At 35.1% G+C, this 16,324-nt stretch overlaps 3 protein-coding genes across 5 annotated transcripts; 2 read left to right on the forward strand and 1 right to left on the reverse strand.

The window, feature by feature from the left end:
• The first annotated feature begins 724 nt into the window (after nt 1-724).
• LOC112015813 (probable protein phosphatase 2C 38) lies at nt 725-5,765 on the forward strand. 3 transcript variants are annotated; one of them, XM_024048250.2, is made up of 5 exons: nt 725-1,212; nt 1,603-2,085; nt 3,259-3,641; nt 4,538-4,774; nt 5,212-5,765. In XM_024048250.2, exons 2-5 carry the CDS (start codon nt 1,770-1,772, stop codon nt 5,434-5,436), a joined length of 1,161 nt encoding a protein of 386 aa, XP_023904018.1. In that variant the 5' UTR covers nt 725-1,212; nt 1,603-1,769; the 3' UTR covers nt 5,437-5,765. The 3 variants fall into 3 exon arrangements, with proteins under 3 accessions (XP_023904018.1, XP_023904020.1, XP_023904019.1); XM_024048252.2 differs by having other exon boundaries at nt 3,274-3,641; XM_024048251.2 differs by having other exon boundaries at nt 1,645-2,085.
• A 2,677-nt stretch (nt 5,766-8,442) lies between these two features.
• Nucleotides 8,443-12,975, forward strand: LOC112015804 (protein IN2-1 homolog B). Its single transcript, XM_024048240.2, has 10 exons — nt 8,443-8,759; nt 8,969-9,043; nt 9,220-9,280; nt 10,246-10,332; nt 10,807-10,905; nt 10,986-11,085; nt 11,173-11,249; nt 11,491-11,598; nt 12,501-12,581; nt 12,699-12,975. The coding sequence occupies exons 1-10, from the start codon at nt 8,557-8,559 to the stop codon at nt 12,708-12,710; spliced, it is 903 nt and encodes a 300-aa protein (XP_023904008.1). The 5' UTR covers nt 8,443-8,556; the 3' UTR covers nt 12,711-12,975.
• Nucleotides 12,976-13,628: 653 nt separating this feature from the next.
• On the reverse strand, nt 13,629-15,703 carry LOC112015806 (uncharacterized). The gene is made up of 2 exons (XM_024048242.2): nt 14,648-15,703; nt 13,629-13,909 (listed from the first exon to the last, which is right to left on the reverse strand). The coding sequence occupies exon 1, from the start codon at nt 15,511-15,513 to the stop codon at nt 14,668-14,670; it is 846 nt and encodes a 281-aa protein (XP_023904010.2). The 5' UTR covers nt 15,514-15,703; the 3' UTR covers nt 13,629-13,909; nt 14,648-14,667.
• Between the last annotated feature and the right edge of the window lie 621 nt (nt 15,704-16,324).

Genomic DNA, 16,324 nt, shown 5'->3' on the forward strand with positions numbered 1-16,324 from the left:
TTGACAAGTCTAAGGAGAGATAAATAGTTATGAGGGATTTCAGTTTAGAGTCTCATAGATAAGAAATGAGTGGAAAGCAGTCCGAGGAAGAATTTCTCCTCGGATATGATAAATATCGTTCAGATGTGTATTTCAACGATGAAAGTAACTTTCATAGAAGCTCCGGTGATAGAGACGTGTCTCATAAAAATACGAGAAGGAAGGGAACCCAAAAATATTTAAGGTCCAAGGGGAACTATATAATGTAAGAGACCCTCCATGAGGAGAGGATGAGAAAAATAGAAAAAGAATACTGTAACAATCAAAGTTATACCTGTAATAAGTTTAATTGATTTATATAGAGATCTACCTCCTCGAACAGAGAAATTCAGTCAGTTCTATGGTCTTTGTTCTTGCTTGAACATCTCCTAAATCCATACTACCCGTTGTCAAATTCATTATGGCTGAGTTCTTTGACCCACTCTCTACAAATTATTATATTGGACTCACTGGACCAACATCTCTTACATTTTGGGCTTGGGCTAAGAAAACGTGGCCACACTGCATACATTACTCTATATAATATGTTATATATATATATATATAGTTTTTTTTTTTTTTATGGACTTGGAAAATATTTACTAAAAAGCACTGTATAACATGTTATACGTGCTGCTCAAGGAAATCCCAAAAATAAAATTGATAAAAAGGAAAGAATAATAGGAAAACATCAAAAATATTCTTAAAGGGAACTTTACTATTTAAAGGAGAAAAGAAGATGAGCAAAGATCGCCTAAAATGGTGGTTTGTTGCAAGTCAAAGTCAAAACCCCAGGCAATAAATTAGAAAGGAGAAAACCAAAACTGAAAATCCAACCCCAAAAGGCCAAAAGCCCCCATACCCATAGGGCCTATGGTGGATTTCAGACCGAGAGAATTTGTTGTATACTACAGCCTCTTTCTTTAGAAGATTTCAAGAAAGCAAAAAAAAAAAAAAAAAAAAAAACATGAACCATTAACCAGCTCCAATTTCTCTGTCTCTCTGTCTTTCTTTTAGATCTACCTCTTTAAACATTCTGACACCTTCTTTTTTGTTCTGTCAGAACATTCCAATTCTCCCTTATTGATGATCTGTTTAATCCATCAGATAATGGGTTCTTTCCAGTTTAGTTTGTAATTCTTAATTTGTACACCAAAAGGGGTTGAATATTATTTCACAGAACATAGATTCAAGGTATTCTATGTTTTTTGTTTTTGTTTTCTTGGGTATCATAGTTGTATTGTTTGTTTGATCTTTAGTTGCTGACAAGTTTAATGGTCACAATATTTTGGTTCTTGTGTTAAGTTCAAAACTTTGCAGTTTCTGAGAATACCCCATCTCTTTGTTTTTCAATAGATGCCATGTTGATATTACTTGCATTGTTTTGGTTGATCTTTCATACCTGTACATGCTGAAATGACAACCAATTTTGATTTTTTTTAAAACTGAAAGTTGTATCTTGCAACCAAAATCTTTTGTTATTTTGAATAGCTGCAGGTTTTGATGTTGTCTATAATCTGATTTTACAAAAATGCTGTTTCTGCACATGCCCACTATCTTATTTAAAGTTTTACACCTTTACAGATTAATGGTGTCTACATTGATCAATGAGTATTTGATTTCCAGAACATGCGGCTTACCTTTAAAGACTGAGAAGAAATTAGAGCAGAAACTAGGGTTCAATCTTGTTACTGATAATTATTTGATGAATGATTTGATTGCCGGTTCCTTTGGGTGAGAATATGTAAGGGATGGTATCAGGTACATTGATGAAGTTTGTGAAACCCTGTTGGAAGCCTTCCGTTGAGGGTGAAAATTCTGAGAATGTGAGTGGTCGGGTTGATGGTTTGTTGTGGTACAAGGATTCAGGTCATCATGTTAATGGAGAATTCTCAATGGCGATAATTCAAGCAAACAATTTGTTGGAAGACCATAGCCAACTTGAATCAGGGTCAATGAGTTCCCTTGAGTCAGGTCCTAATGGAACATTTGTTGGAATTTACGATGGGCATGGAGGCCCTGAAGCTGCCCTTTTCGTAAATGATCACCTGTTTAACAATATCAGGAGTAAGCTTCTAAGTTGTTCATCCACCATTTGCTTTACGAATTCATTTTTGAAAACAGTCTGAGTTTGTGCAATTTGTTAATTTGTTGGCTTGATTGTTATTGTATTTTGTACGCAGTTCCTCTTACATCAACGTGGCTAATTAGTAGTTTTTTTTAATTATTTTTTTATCTTTTGATCTTTGTGCTTTTAGAGAATCCCATAATCATGATTGACAGTGATAAGCTCGATATCATGTTGATTTTTGGTATATAAGAGTGTTCAGTGGCATGAGCAGTATTGTTTTGGTGTTTCACCCATGCCTGCTGCATGCCAGTCATTTAGCAACATGTATTTTGAAAAAAATTTCAATTCTTCTTACATTAGGTTTCTCTTCAAAACTGCTTACTGCTATGATTGATTATCTTAAAGCATTTAAAGTTAGAAGATAAGATCACTTTCAGCAGACTGCATTACAAGACGAAGCTGAAATTTTTTAGTGCAGTTGGAGCTTTGTAACTTATGAATCTTTTAATAGTGATGTGTATTCTTATTGCAATATTCCATCCTCAATATCAGATTCAGGATTGGAATTAGTTGCCGTCAGTGATTACCAGAAAGTGAAAATCCTGGATTCATGGGTGAATAGGTGGGGACTGGGGAAGAATTAGGCACAAGTTAGGTGTGGTAATTTAATGCATCTCAAAAAAAGAAGCATGTGTAGTTTTTATGGAGTTGTGGTTCATATTTTGATTTCTAAATGATATAATTTCCATTCAAATTTGATAGGACAGGTAAAGGCTCTCCAGGAGTATGAATATCCATTCTAAGAACCTAGAATGTCTTTTACTTATCAAAAAAGTCTAAGAAATAAGAATCATGACAATAAAGACACCAGTTTTCTTTGAGTTGAGAATTTGCTTTTAGTTCCTAACCTTTTACTATGACTATAGGTTGCGATTATTAGTTGCAAGAATTCAGAAATGATCAAAATTTTATAAATGTTCTGTGAAATGCCTATCAGGTATAGGTTTTCATTGATGATAGCTCTCAGAAAATAACAATTCCTGTATGTTAGGATTTGGACAATTTTCTAGTTATATGTTCCTTCTGTCTCTTATAATATTATTTTTTTGGTTTTACCCCATTTTTTAATTTTTAATTAAAGCTAATGCATATGTTTACTGACTTGACAGCTATTCATGCTGCAGAGTTCACATTAGAGAATCAGGGAATGTCAGCAGATGTTATCAACAAGGCATTCTTGGCAACTGAGGAGGAATTCCTCTCTCTAGTAAGGAGGCAGTGGCGAACTAAGCCAGAAATTGCTTCTGTTGGTGCATGCTGTTTGGTTGGTGTAATATGTAGCGGGCTGCTATACATTGCAAATGCAGGAGATTCTCGGGTGGTGTTAGGAAGACAGGAGAAGGCTGTAAAAGAGATTAAAGCTGTTCAGCTATCAATTGAGCACAATGCAAGTGTGGAATCTGTGAGGGAGGAACTGCGTTCATCGCATCCCGATGATCCACAGATTGTGGTTTTAAAGCATAAGGTGTGGCGTGTGAAGGGTCTAATACAGGTGATTTCTTGAGATATAGTTGTTTTCTATGAAACATTATTTTCCCACTTCTTTATCTTTTCCTAAATTACCTTCTATCTTTTATGCCCTTTTTAAGTCATTCTGCCAAAGCCCTCTGAATATTTGAGATTTTTTTGACGTGTATGTGGCTCTTTTTCATCAAGGATATGCTATTGGGTTGAACAAAACTTATTCTACATAGACATTTAGTTACAATTAATGACAGTTTTAAGATGTTCCATTTATTTCCTTAGATTAACTCAGAATAATAGAATGTCCCTAATAATAAAACATATTCCTTAATGATCCCTAATGAATAATGATCCCAATGGGGGCAGATTTGGGAATTAGACTATTCCAGCAAGGCAGGTTAAGAAAAACTATTTACAGATAAAATTTGGAATTTATCAGAAATTAAATATGAATAATTGTGGAGAAGCTCCTGGGCATGAGCTTATATTGCTTAGCCTGTTAGGGGTGAATGCCCTTGGATTTCTAGGCAATGGTTTTGGCAGGTGGGGTTACTCATAGGTTTTACTAGTTGGAGGCAAGTCCAATGGGCTCTTCTTTAGAAAGGTTCCCTATGTTATAAAAAAAATGTGGAGAATTTAAGAATTCACTTCAGCTTGAACAGCTATATTTGTTTAAAATGTGAAGTGTATGTGATCATATCAGAATTTTTATTGATACTAGTTTGGAATTATTTACAGTGTTTGGGGGTAAAAAGTGACATGCAATATGAGCCGTCACATGTCCAAAATCAGAATGTTGAGTATGATTCATGACTTTTTAGTTCTGGAGGATTTCTTTCCAGGAAATCAGCATGGTGCTTACACAGGGATGGCATTCCCACACAGAGAATTTACTGTATTGACAGAGCTTTGTTACTTTTTCAGGTTTCAAGATCTATTGGCGATGCCTATCTGAAGAATGTGGAGTTCAATAGAGAGCCTTTGTTGTCAAAGTTTAGACTTCCAGAACCCTTCTACAAACCAATCCTTAAAGCTGAGCCAACAATATCAGTGCAGAAACTCTTCCCTGAAGATCAATTTCTTATATTTGCATCAGATGGCCTATGGGAGCACCTAAGCAATCAGGAGGCTGTTGATATTGCCCAGAGCTGTCCACGTAATGTAAGGATTCCTATGATCCTATCTATAGCTTTGAATCTCTTTTGTATATAGGTTGGATATTTTACCATGGGTTTGTTTCTAACTAACTTGTGGAAGGATGATTTTAATGCTATCTTAGTGGTACCTTGTTTCTTTGTTTATGTTATAAGCACTGGTACCCTGTTTCTTTTCCCCATTATATAATAATTAAATAAATTGAAGATAATTGTATAGTTCTTATGCAAGCAATGAACTAGATACTTTCCACCATAAAAGCAAATAGCTAGACATTTCTCTTGCAACCTCAAATTGCTGAATTTTTCTAAGAACTACTTAAATAGTGTTGCATATATTCATTTACTTCGAGCAGACAGATCTTCTATGTTTGCATGATATTATTAGTTAAATAGAAGTCATTATTTGTTGAAGTTATTTAAATATTTCCCATATTTTTGCAGGGTGTTGCAAAGAAACTAGTCAAAGCTGCACTTTGTGAAGCAGCGAAAAAAAGAGAGATGAGATACTCAGACTTGAAAAAGATTGATCGAGGGGTGAGGAGACATTTTCATGATGATATTACAGTAATAGTTTTGTTTCTTGATTCCCACCTAATAAGTCGCAGCTCTTGGCATGGACCCCTACTTTCAGTCAGAGGAGGTGGCGGTATCTTTGCTAACACCTAGTTTTAGAGGTTTTGAAAATCTATCACTTAAGCTCTCCTTTCCTTTATTGTACTGAGAAACATTCTTTTTTATACCCTTTAAAGAAAGATTCTTTATATTCTATTCTTCCTAATGTATAGCAATGCTTCGTGGAAACATTTCCCCATGAAGCATTAAGAAAACTTGCCACAAATGGTAGAGTCAATGGCTAGACAGGGGAATGCCTTAGGAAAAATTCTTTGTAGGAATTGTCTGGTGATTGACATGTGATACTTCAAAAGCTACCACTTAAACATATGGTTTTACTGTTTTTCCTTAATAACAGAACAAAGTTGCTATGGATTATGAGACTCTCAAATGTGGATAATATTCTGTTTCAATTTTCCTAGTTGCCTTTATTTGGCAGCTGTTAAAAGGTTTTTTAGAATATTCAAATTGACAACTCAAGAACAAGAATAAAAGTTGATTTTTGAGTGCCTCTAGACATTGCAGGTAAAAATGTATTCATTCTGACTATATTACACTTGGGTTGCAACATGTATCATTTCAAATATTGGCAATCGCTTTGCCAAGAAGTTTAAACTATTACTTTCCAAATGTCAATTAGCTTTAGGATCTTGTTTCCCTCTTCACGGATCTCTGCCATTTGTTTTTAAATACCTAGGTCTGCATCATGGTTTTTCACTGTGTGCACATTAGTGGAAGCCAGGCTTTCTATTGATTGTGTAAACCTACCCCATCTTGTTTCAAGTATCAGTTCTTTTAACTCTTCACGGATCTCTGCCATTTGTTTTTAAATACCTAGGTCTGCATCATGGTTTTTCACTGTGTGCACATTAGTGGAAGCCAGGCTTTCTATTGATTGTGTAAACCTACCCCATCTTGTTTCAAGTATCAGTTCTTTTAACTCTTGACTAAAATGTTTTGCAGTGCCGCAGTGGTTTTTCTAGGTGTGCAAATTAGAGGAAGCTAGGCTTCTATTAATCATGTAAATATTCAATGTTTATCATCTTGTTTTGAGTATCAGTTTCATTTAGCTCGACTAAAATGTTACACAGTGCCACAATGGTTTTTCTAGGTGTGCAAATTAGAGGAAGCTAGGCTTCTATTAATCATGTAAATATTCAATGTTTATCATCTTGTTTTAAGTATCACTTTCATTTAACTCTTGACTAAAATGTTAGACCATGGCTTTTTCTTTTTTTTGAGAAAGAGTTTCAACCTATGGTGTCCGCTCTTAATGATAGTTTTTTATTATCAAACCAAGACACCAATCAATTTTTGGTGTAGGCGGAGATTGAACCCAGATATCTTATTCAACCATCATAGACTTTATCAATTGAGATAGCTGGAACTCACACCAAGGTTTTTTCTTGGTGTGCAAATTAGGGAAGCTAGGCTTCTATTAATCATGTAAACCTTCAACATGTATCATCTTGTTTCTAGTATCCATTTCATTCAACTCTCGACTAAAATGCTACATCATGGTTTTTCTAGGTGTGGAAATTAGTGGAAGCTAGGCTACTGTTAATCATGTAAACATTCAATATTTATCATCTCGTTTGAATTATCAATTTCTTTTCACTCGACTAAATGTTACATCATGGTTTTATTTATTTATTTATTATTATTATTATTATTTTTTATGTTTGTAAATTAGTGGAGACTAGGCTTTCATTAACGATGTAAACATTTAAAGTTTATCATCTTGTTCATGGTATCTGCTTCTTTTGAACACTTCACAAAGCAATTTCTGCAAATCAGATGATACTGTTAGACATTTCTATTGTGGTTTTAGCTGTAGGCTTGTAGCTCAGAGTCAACTGATTAATAAGGTCAACAGGATTAGCAGATTATTCTAATTGTGGTTCCTGTCTATACAGTTACAACTTGAATAGGAGGTAAAATATATGTTAGATGGGGACCATAATAATGCTTAAAACGTTTGTTCAGATGTCTTTTTGTATATCCAGAAAGCTTATCGGTAAAAGTTTTTGTTCATATTTCTATAATCAACTCAAAGTTGTGTAATGTGGAACATGTCTGGTAACATTCTTGAAGTTACTTTTCGACTCAGAGACAGCGTCAATGCACAGCCATGAAGCAAATTTAAGCGTTAAAATGTTTAAACTAGGGGATCAATTAATATATATTAATCAGAGCCTGAAAAAGCAAGACAGTTTCCATCGAATATTAATCAAAACAAAATAACTTATCAAATATGGGCATTCCGATTTTTGAATCCTTGCGAACGGTTAAATATTAAGAAAGTGAAAAGTGTGCAACTTTGAAAACATCATGTTACACGGTATGTGGAGAAATAGGAAAAGAGGTAAGAAGTTCTACTGAAGCATCATCTCTCACTTCGATCATCCGAATTTCCCAGATGACCTGATTTCAAGCAAGATCGACAGGACTCGTGCTTGCATGCAGCACTGTGAGGTCTTTGATCAGTTATTTAGCATAGCATGGCCAAGGGGTATTTATCCAATTTGCGCACATTGATGCATGCTTCACCATTTATTTTCTCGTTCCGAGGCACTTCCAACATGATTATTGTTCTGACAACTTAAATTTGTAATTCTTTTTATATCTTGGAGTGGGGAGGTTGTAGCAAGACTCAGAACGGTTTAATCTAATCCAACTCTAGGCCAAAACATAAAGAAAGTCCTAACTTTGTATTCCTTTTTACTAAAATCAACTTACAACCTTTGTAGTCTAGAGCTTCACTGACATTTAGTTGTCACATTATTAACCAGAATAGATTATAGATGTACCATGTAATTTCAAAATTACAAGCTTGTTGAACCACATCCATTAAGAGGCTGAAACGTGAAGTTCAACCATGCACACTGCACACTTATGAATGAGTTACATATGTCACCTTTGTAGGCACTACAAAATCAACTCCACCAAAAATCAATTCAACAGCTAATTTGAGATCATCAACAAGTTTTGTGGACCAAACAAATGTCAAAAACATTACACAGATTCCATGTTGACCATTTGTTGTAAACATTGTAGACGTAAGTCATGTAACTAATTTAAGACATTCACTTTGAATGGATAAGTATGGTGGGGTGTAGATTTTTTTCCTCCTTCCTGAGCCTAAATTAACCATTGGACCACTCCAAAAAAAGAATGGCCAGTTTGAAATCGAAAGTGAGCTACAGCTGCAGCAACAACAACACCAACTCCGTCCCTTTCTCTCTCTCATCATTCTACAAAAAAGTGGTAACACAAATTAGATTCCCAAACACAACCATATCTCCTCCTAAGCTTCAACTTCAAGCACTTGGAAAAGCCAGAGCTAAAGTACTACTTTCTACTAAAATGGCAGCTGGGTAAGTCCAAAGTCGTTCTTTTTCCTGCTTGGTTACTGAGAAAATGAAGTTATAGAGAATGAGAGCAAAAAACACGCCAAGTTTGCACACACGGACAAACTTTTATTTATTTTTTTGGTGCAGTACACAGGATTGTGCACACAATTTTATGAATTATGATAAATAAGTGACTTTTACACCCTGAACTCTCTCTCTCTCGCTCTATGCAGAACTGTGAATGAGGTCCTTCCACCCCCACTTGATTCCAGTTCGGAACCACCTCCGGTTTTTGATGGAACTACAAGGTTGGTTCTTGTCTGCTTCACTTTCTTGCACTTATTTATCTATATTAGTGATCATGTAGTCCTTCAGTTATAATTCCAATGTACTGTTTGTTTCAATGCCCATATGAAACTAATTGCTCTTTACTTTTTATAAAGATTCTTTTCTGGGAATCTGACTGCATTTTCATACATTGAAGGTTGTATATATCATATACCTGCCCGTACGCACAGCGTGTGTGGATCACTCGGAATTGTAAGGTTGGTTTTAAAATTGTTCATTATCTGGGTGCTTCTTGTTGATGTGTGTTTGTGTGTGCAAAAGCAGGCATGGATTGTAAGAGTTCTTTGATTTTTCCTGCTTACCCTCTGTTTGGTTCATAAAATAATATAAGCCTTTTTTTTTTGGATAAGTAATAAAGATGTACATTCATTATTAAAAAAAAAAAAAAAAAAAAAAAAACCTACCTCATGCAAAAGGGCATAAAGCAGATCAAAGAGTACAGAAAGAGAATAGAAAAAAACAAAGAAAATACTAATTACAAAGGAAAGAACTAAGGAACATAGGGAGAGAATTATTAGAGGTGAGTCTCCGAGCACTAGACAAGTCAAAAAGGGAGCCGCTGAAAGAAGCAAGTAGCGGATTGTCAGAGCTTTCCATGTCCTCAAACGTCCGCCAATTTTGCTCCCTCCAAATACACCACATTAAGCACAACGGAACTAAATTCCAAATGCTAGACAAATGCTTTCCAAACCAATTTCACCAACCAAAAAGAGTATCTACAACCAACCTTGGCAAGATCCATGAAATCCCAAAATATCTAAAAACCAAACTCCACAACTACGCCAACAGTAGTAATCATAGTACTTTTTTTAAAATTTAAATTCTTTATTTATTGTTAAGTTACACAAACTCAATGGGTCTTGAAACCATGACCTTACCATCCACATAGAATTATACAGGGTGGAGATGCCTATTGAGCTAGTAAGTGTAGTTGGGTGGGGTTCTAGTTGCCTCGGGTCCCAAATGGATAATGAAAGGAGCCTTTATTTGGAATTATCACTTCTCTTTTTATCCCTTTTCTTAGCCAAGGGGCCAATTATGTTGCAACATGTCTAATCTAAGGTGATTAATTTTCCATTTTTGGTGTTCACTTTTTTCATTATATTATGAAACTTATTCTTCTGTTTTGATTTGGTGTCTTATAATATTGTGGGCAATTCAGGGTTTGCAGGACAAGATAAAATTGGTTCCCATTGACCTGCAAAACAGGCCTGCTTGGTACAAGGAGAAAGTGTACTCAGCTAACAAGGTGAAACTATATAGATGCAATATTCTCTTCACTTACTTGGATGTTACAAGAAAATATATAGCTCCATTTGTTTGCCCTAGCAATTAAAATCTTACATTTCACCTCTAAAATGGAGTGGAAAAATGAAAGAAGAATCATTAATAATAAGTGATGATAACATTTGTGGACAATTCCAGTTTTTGAGATAATCAAAACACAAGGCGAAGTAGACTCAAAACATGAATCACATGTTGAATTATATAGAATGCTAGGTAAAACACTTGAATGATTCACTTGGAATGCTTGTACGACCTCCAGATAATAGTTCTGTGGAGCCGGTACATATGCTGCATTGTTAATGCTTAATAGTAAAGAACTTAATGATGTTTAAGTTCTAAGACAAACAGATGGCTAAAGAAGAAACCTATGAGTGCTATGCTCAATTCTTGCTGCTTTTTTCTTTTCTACAGTTCTTTATGAGAAGTTACAGTGCAGGTGCCATCGTTGGAGCACAACAATGAAGTCAAAGGAGAGAGTCTTGATTTGATAAAATATATTGACAGTCACTTTGAAGGACCTTCTCTCTTCCCTCAGGTAAGATTTATAGATAAAGCCTGTTTTACTTATTTATCAGCACCATGTTCTGCAGATATTCCTTATACCTTGAATTGTAGGATCCAGACAAGAAGGAATTTGCAGAAGAGTTGTTGTCCTACACGGACACGTTCAACAAATCTGTGATTTCTTCATTCAAAGGAGATGGGAATGAAGCAGGTGAGTTGACAACTTGACTTCAGCAGCTGAATATCCTTTCTTATTTACATACCGCGTATATAAACCTATAGAGGTGAATTGCATCAGGTGCTGCATTTGATTACATCGAAACAGCTCTTTCCAAATTTGGAGATGGACCCTTTTTTCTTGGTCAGTTCAGTCTGGTAAGTGAAAATTTTGTCATACGGCAATAATATCTGCCTTCTGCCTGATACTGGTATTGAGTCTAGGTTTCATGAAGTGATGGAGGGTAAATGTTCTGCAATGATACTCTAATAGTGACAACCTAATAGGCTGCTGTAGGGTTTGCCCCATGTAAATCTATTTGATTTATCCAATGCAGGAAACAAGTTTATTGCATGATGTGAACAAGAAAATCAGTTACAATTGATGTTCTTTTTTCAGGTGGATATAGCTTATGCTCCATTTATTGAAAGATTTCAGCCCTTCTCATTAGAAGTAAAGAAATATGACATCACAGCAGGCAGGCCTAACCTGGCTGCTTGGATTAAGGTACAATAAATTTGCTACCAACTATCTCTCTCTGAGCCAATTTCATTTTCAGTAGAATGCTTATTTACTAGTTGTTATTTTAAAGCCTCGTAGCTGTTTAAAGCTTCAATAAATTTTGGGTGTTGACAGCATAATGTGAAAGTTATTTTAGCTTAATGGGTAATTTCTCCTTTCACAGATCAGGATCCTTTAGAATTCTTAGAGTAACTCTACAATGGAGTTTCTAAAATCTTATCCATCAATTTTGAAATGAGTCAATTGAATTTTGCCACATCCTCAATGATTTAAATTAAATAGATGCCAAAATGGTGATGGTCAATATTTATTTAAATATTTATGACATGGTAAACTATAATTTACTCATTTCAAAATGGATGAATAAATGGGATTTATTCCTATTATGTCTCTATCGTATTAAATGGGATAAGCAAAATATTAAGCTTATATGGTCTGGCATATACATGTGTAAAGTTAGATTTGTTCTGCTCTTCAATGACTGGAAACAGAAAGGTGTTACGCTGATAGTTTTAGAGTTAAGTTACATATCACTAATGAGCTATGGCTCAACTGGCATGTTCCTCTTGGATATGGATGGTAAGGTTGGAATACAAATCCTCTGTACCATTTTTTGTATTCCACTTTATGTTCTACCAATCACAACTTGTTATGCATTTGTTTAACTTTACTTATAAAACAGTCAAAGTTTAAAATGGAAAAAAATAAACACATGACAAATTGTAATTGGTGGAACACAAAGTAGAACTCAAAAAGTAGTACAGAGTATTTGTATTCATAAGGTTGTGGGTTTAAGACTTATTAGATGCATGTGTAACTTTTTTTTTTCCCCTTTTTAAAAATAGAAGCATTGACTTACATATCCCTTTTTATCAAATATTGTGTAGGAGATGGACAAAAATGATGCTTACAAACAAACTAGACGTGAATCAAAGGAGCTTGTTGAAATTTACAAGAAACGCTTCACAGTATTCCCTTCTTCCCTTTACACAGCACAAGAAGTTAAATTCTCTAAAAACAGTTGCCTACAATATGACTTGATGAAAGGCTGCTAATCACTCGTTTCTATACATTTTCTTGTGCAGGCACAGCTCTAAAACCGGTCTCTCAAATTACAGCATTCTATTACCCTCCACATTTTCTAGAAATGGCATTAAGTTTCTCCTTTCTTTTTTTTTCTTTTTTTTTTTTTGGTTTGAATCAGTATTAAAGATTTTTTTCACTTTTATGTTTTAGATTTTCAACATGATTATTATCTAGTTCTTGAATTTTAGTTTCAAAGACATATTGTTGATCTGACCGTTTAATTTTATTTTTGTTGTTCATGAAAAATTACATCTCGAGATACAAAAATGGTATTGGTATTAAGATCCTTGACTCTGTAACCTTGAAAGCCGTAAGGATAACCAAGAAACAAACACTTCCTAGCTCTAGGCTCAAATTTAGTTCTCTGTGAAGATAAAGTTGAAACAAAGCACAAGGACCCAAACACTCTAGATAGGAGTAAGAAGGGGTTTTGTGAAACAAAAGCTCATTAGAACTTTTATTATGCAACAAGGGAGAAGGGAGTCCATTTATAAGGAAAACAGCAGAAAACAGCAGTACATATGCAATGTCCCCAAAAGGGTAAAGAGAGATTAGCCTGTAATTTAAGAGCCCTAGCAACATTCAAGATGTGCTGATGCTTCCTTTCCACTATAGCACTCTGCTGTGGAGTTTCTACATAGGTTAAGTGATGCAAAGTACCCCTTGAAGCATAAAATTCAGGCATATTAAACTCCATAGCATTATCTGTTCTAATAGTTTTAATTTTTGAATAAAACCAAGTTTCAATGAGAGTAAAGGAGGACTGTACTTAAAGTCTACAATCAGACTTTTTTTTCATAAAAAATACCAATGTACACCTAGAAAAATCATCTACTATGGTAAGAAAAAATCTAAAACCGTCGACAATAGGCACATGGTAAGGACCCCATACATCACAATAAATCAAGTCAAAAACAGAACCAGAGATATGCTGACTAAGACGAAAAGGTAGCCTTTATTGTTTGGCTAAAGGACACACATCACACAACTGGTTTGTACAATCAATGTTAGGTACTTTATTACAGAAAGCATTGAGTTTAGAATAAGCTGGGTGACCTATTATATAGTGCCACAAATCAAAAGCAACACTGTGAGCACTATGAACAGTTTTATTATGCATATTTACAGATGGAGCAAATGAAGAGATACTCGAAACAGCAGGAGCACAGGAACTAGATGATGCTTGCAGAAGATATAGACCTCCCTTTCACTTTACCCAGTCCAATCATCGTTGATGCAATATGTAGATTCAAAAATAAAGCAACGATGCAAAGCTTTAGTCAATTTGGTAAAGGGACACAACACATCAGTTAAGTAACAAGGAGGCTGAAAGTCTAACAGTACCAGCATGTGTATCAAGAGCAAGTTCACCATTGGGCAACTTAACACTACTATGAACTGTGTGACTTAATAATCCATTTGGGTGGCATTAGATTATAAGCCAGTTTTTTTGCTTTTCGCTTTTATCTACACCTTTTTAAAACTTTTATTTTTTTTTTACCTTTTTAAAGTATAATTATATTTTAACACACTTTCCTAAAAGCTAAATAAGCTGATGTCAAACACTTTTAGTGCCTGTTTGGGATGTACTTATAAGCTATCTTATTGCTTATTTCTCCTAATATTTATGAGTCCCACATGAGTCACCTACTTATTTTATTTAACTTTTGCTGATTTTTTCTACTATTTGGGGCAAGTGATGTGAGACACCTACTTATTTTATTTAACTTTTACTTTTTATCTATAGTACTTAACTTTTATTTTTTATCTATAGTCCTTTTAGCAAAAGCTGGATAAACTATTCTCAAACCGATTAGTGTACCATATGATTGGCAGCACCAGTATTCATCACCCAACTGTTAGTGTAAAAGCCCTTCTATTCACTAATTAAGTAAAAAAAAAACTGAATGTTTCATATTATGTGAACTGTAAGGAGTAAAGCCAATACCTGAGAGTCACAGCATGAGTCTAGCCCTTGAATTTGTAACCAGGTGGATAACCGTGCAACTTATAGCACTTATCAGCAACATGACCACTTACACCACAGTGAGAACACACAGGTCTCTCTCTGCGATTGGCTTGCTCTGAGGAAATCACATTAGATCCAATAGATCTTAGACTTTCGTATTGATGAACCAGAGAAAACGCTCGATTAATTGATGGCAGCGGATCCATCAAAAGAATTTGAGCCCTAATGTTAGCGAAGCTATCATTCAGTCCCATCAAAAAGGCCATCACATTTTCTTGTTGACGATAGTCTTCTATGGTCTTCATCGAACCACATGAACACTCAGGCAATGGTTTGTAGCTTGACAATTCAACCCAAAGTGCCTGGAGCGTAAGAAAGTATGTATGCACAGAGGATTGACCCTGAGCGAGATTTGAGATTTCCTTCTGAAGCTGAAAAATGCGAATTGCATTTCGCTGTGAGAATCGATGCTGAAGATCGAGCCAGACCTCGCGAGCCGTCTGCTCATAGATCACACTGGAGAGAATTTCCTGTGAGACGGAGTTGTAAATCCAAGAGGTGACCATGGCGTCGCACCTGATCCATAGATTGAACAGTGGAGAAGATCGATCGTCTGGCTGCTCAATTGAGCCATCAACAAAGCCTATCTTGCTCATCGCGGAGAGCGCAATGGTCATGAATCTTGACCAGGTGTGGTAATTGTCGCCACCACTGAGTTTTTCTCTGACGAGAATAGCGCCGGGATTATCTCCGAGATAGAATGCTCTTGATGAATATTTTTCTTCTGCTGTGAAAGTAGTACCTGAAGTAGCAGAAGATGTAGCGGTTGTTGAAGTTTCCGCCATGGAAAAGCTGAGAAAGGTGAAGTTTCACTGAGAGAAATTGAACTAATACAGAATCTGATTCAGAGGCTTAGAAAGCAAAATCAAAAACAGATCAACAAGATCAAAAAATCTGAGAGAATTGAACTAATTTACAATAGGCGCTCTGTTTATATATATATATACATATATAACAGAGGCGGGAAATGGAAAACAAACTTAACTGAAAAATGAAAAATGAAAAATGACTAACTGTGATTTCTATTTAATTGAGTTTGACAGCTGTATTAGAGTTCAGCGTGGCAAGCACGTGACTACAGATTGAATTACGAAGGAATTATTAAAACGATCTGTAGCACCCTTGAACTACTTGCAGCTAAACTACATGTCGTGTAGGTACAACTTATCAACTACCATTATCTTTGACTTTGACTTTGTGACTGGTTTGGATTTTGGATTTTGATTTTGCTATGGATTTTGGATGGATTTTGCTATAGATTTTGGCTGGATTTTGGTTGGATTTTGCTATAGATTTTGATTTTGATTTTGGCTGTATTTTGTTCAGCAGAGGTGGGTGATGTGACTGGGATCAGAGAGAAATAGAGAGAGTTAAAAGAAATGGAGAAATAGAAATCAAAGAGTGAGAAATATTTTTATATTCTTTTTATTTTATTTTATATTATTTTAATGTGTAGTATGGTAAAATAAAAGTTGGGATGGCGGGTGTATTATAAAATAGTATTGTACAATTGATAAAATAGTTTTTTGAAATGGTAAAATATGATAGGATGAAATTTCCGGCTGTGGATGCTCTAAGGGCCTATTTAATTTATGG

Source organism: Quercus suber, unplaced genomic scaffold, assembly GCF_002906115.3.
Source record: "Quercus suber isolate HL8 unplaced genomic scaffold, Cork oak 2.0 scaffold_694, whole genome shotgun sequence".
NCBI lineage: Eukaryota > Viridiplantae > Streptophyta > Magnoliopsida > Fagales > Fagaceae > Quercus > Quercus suber.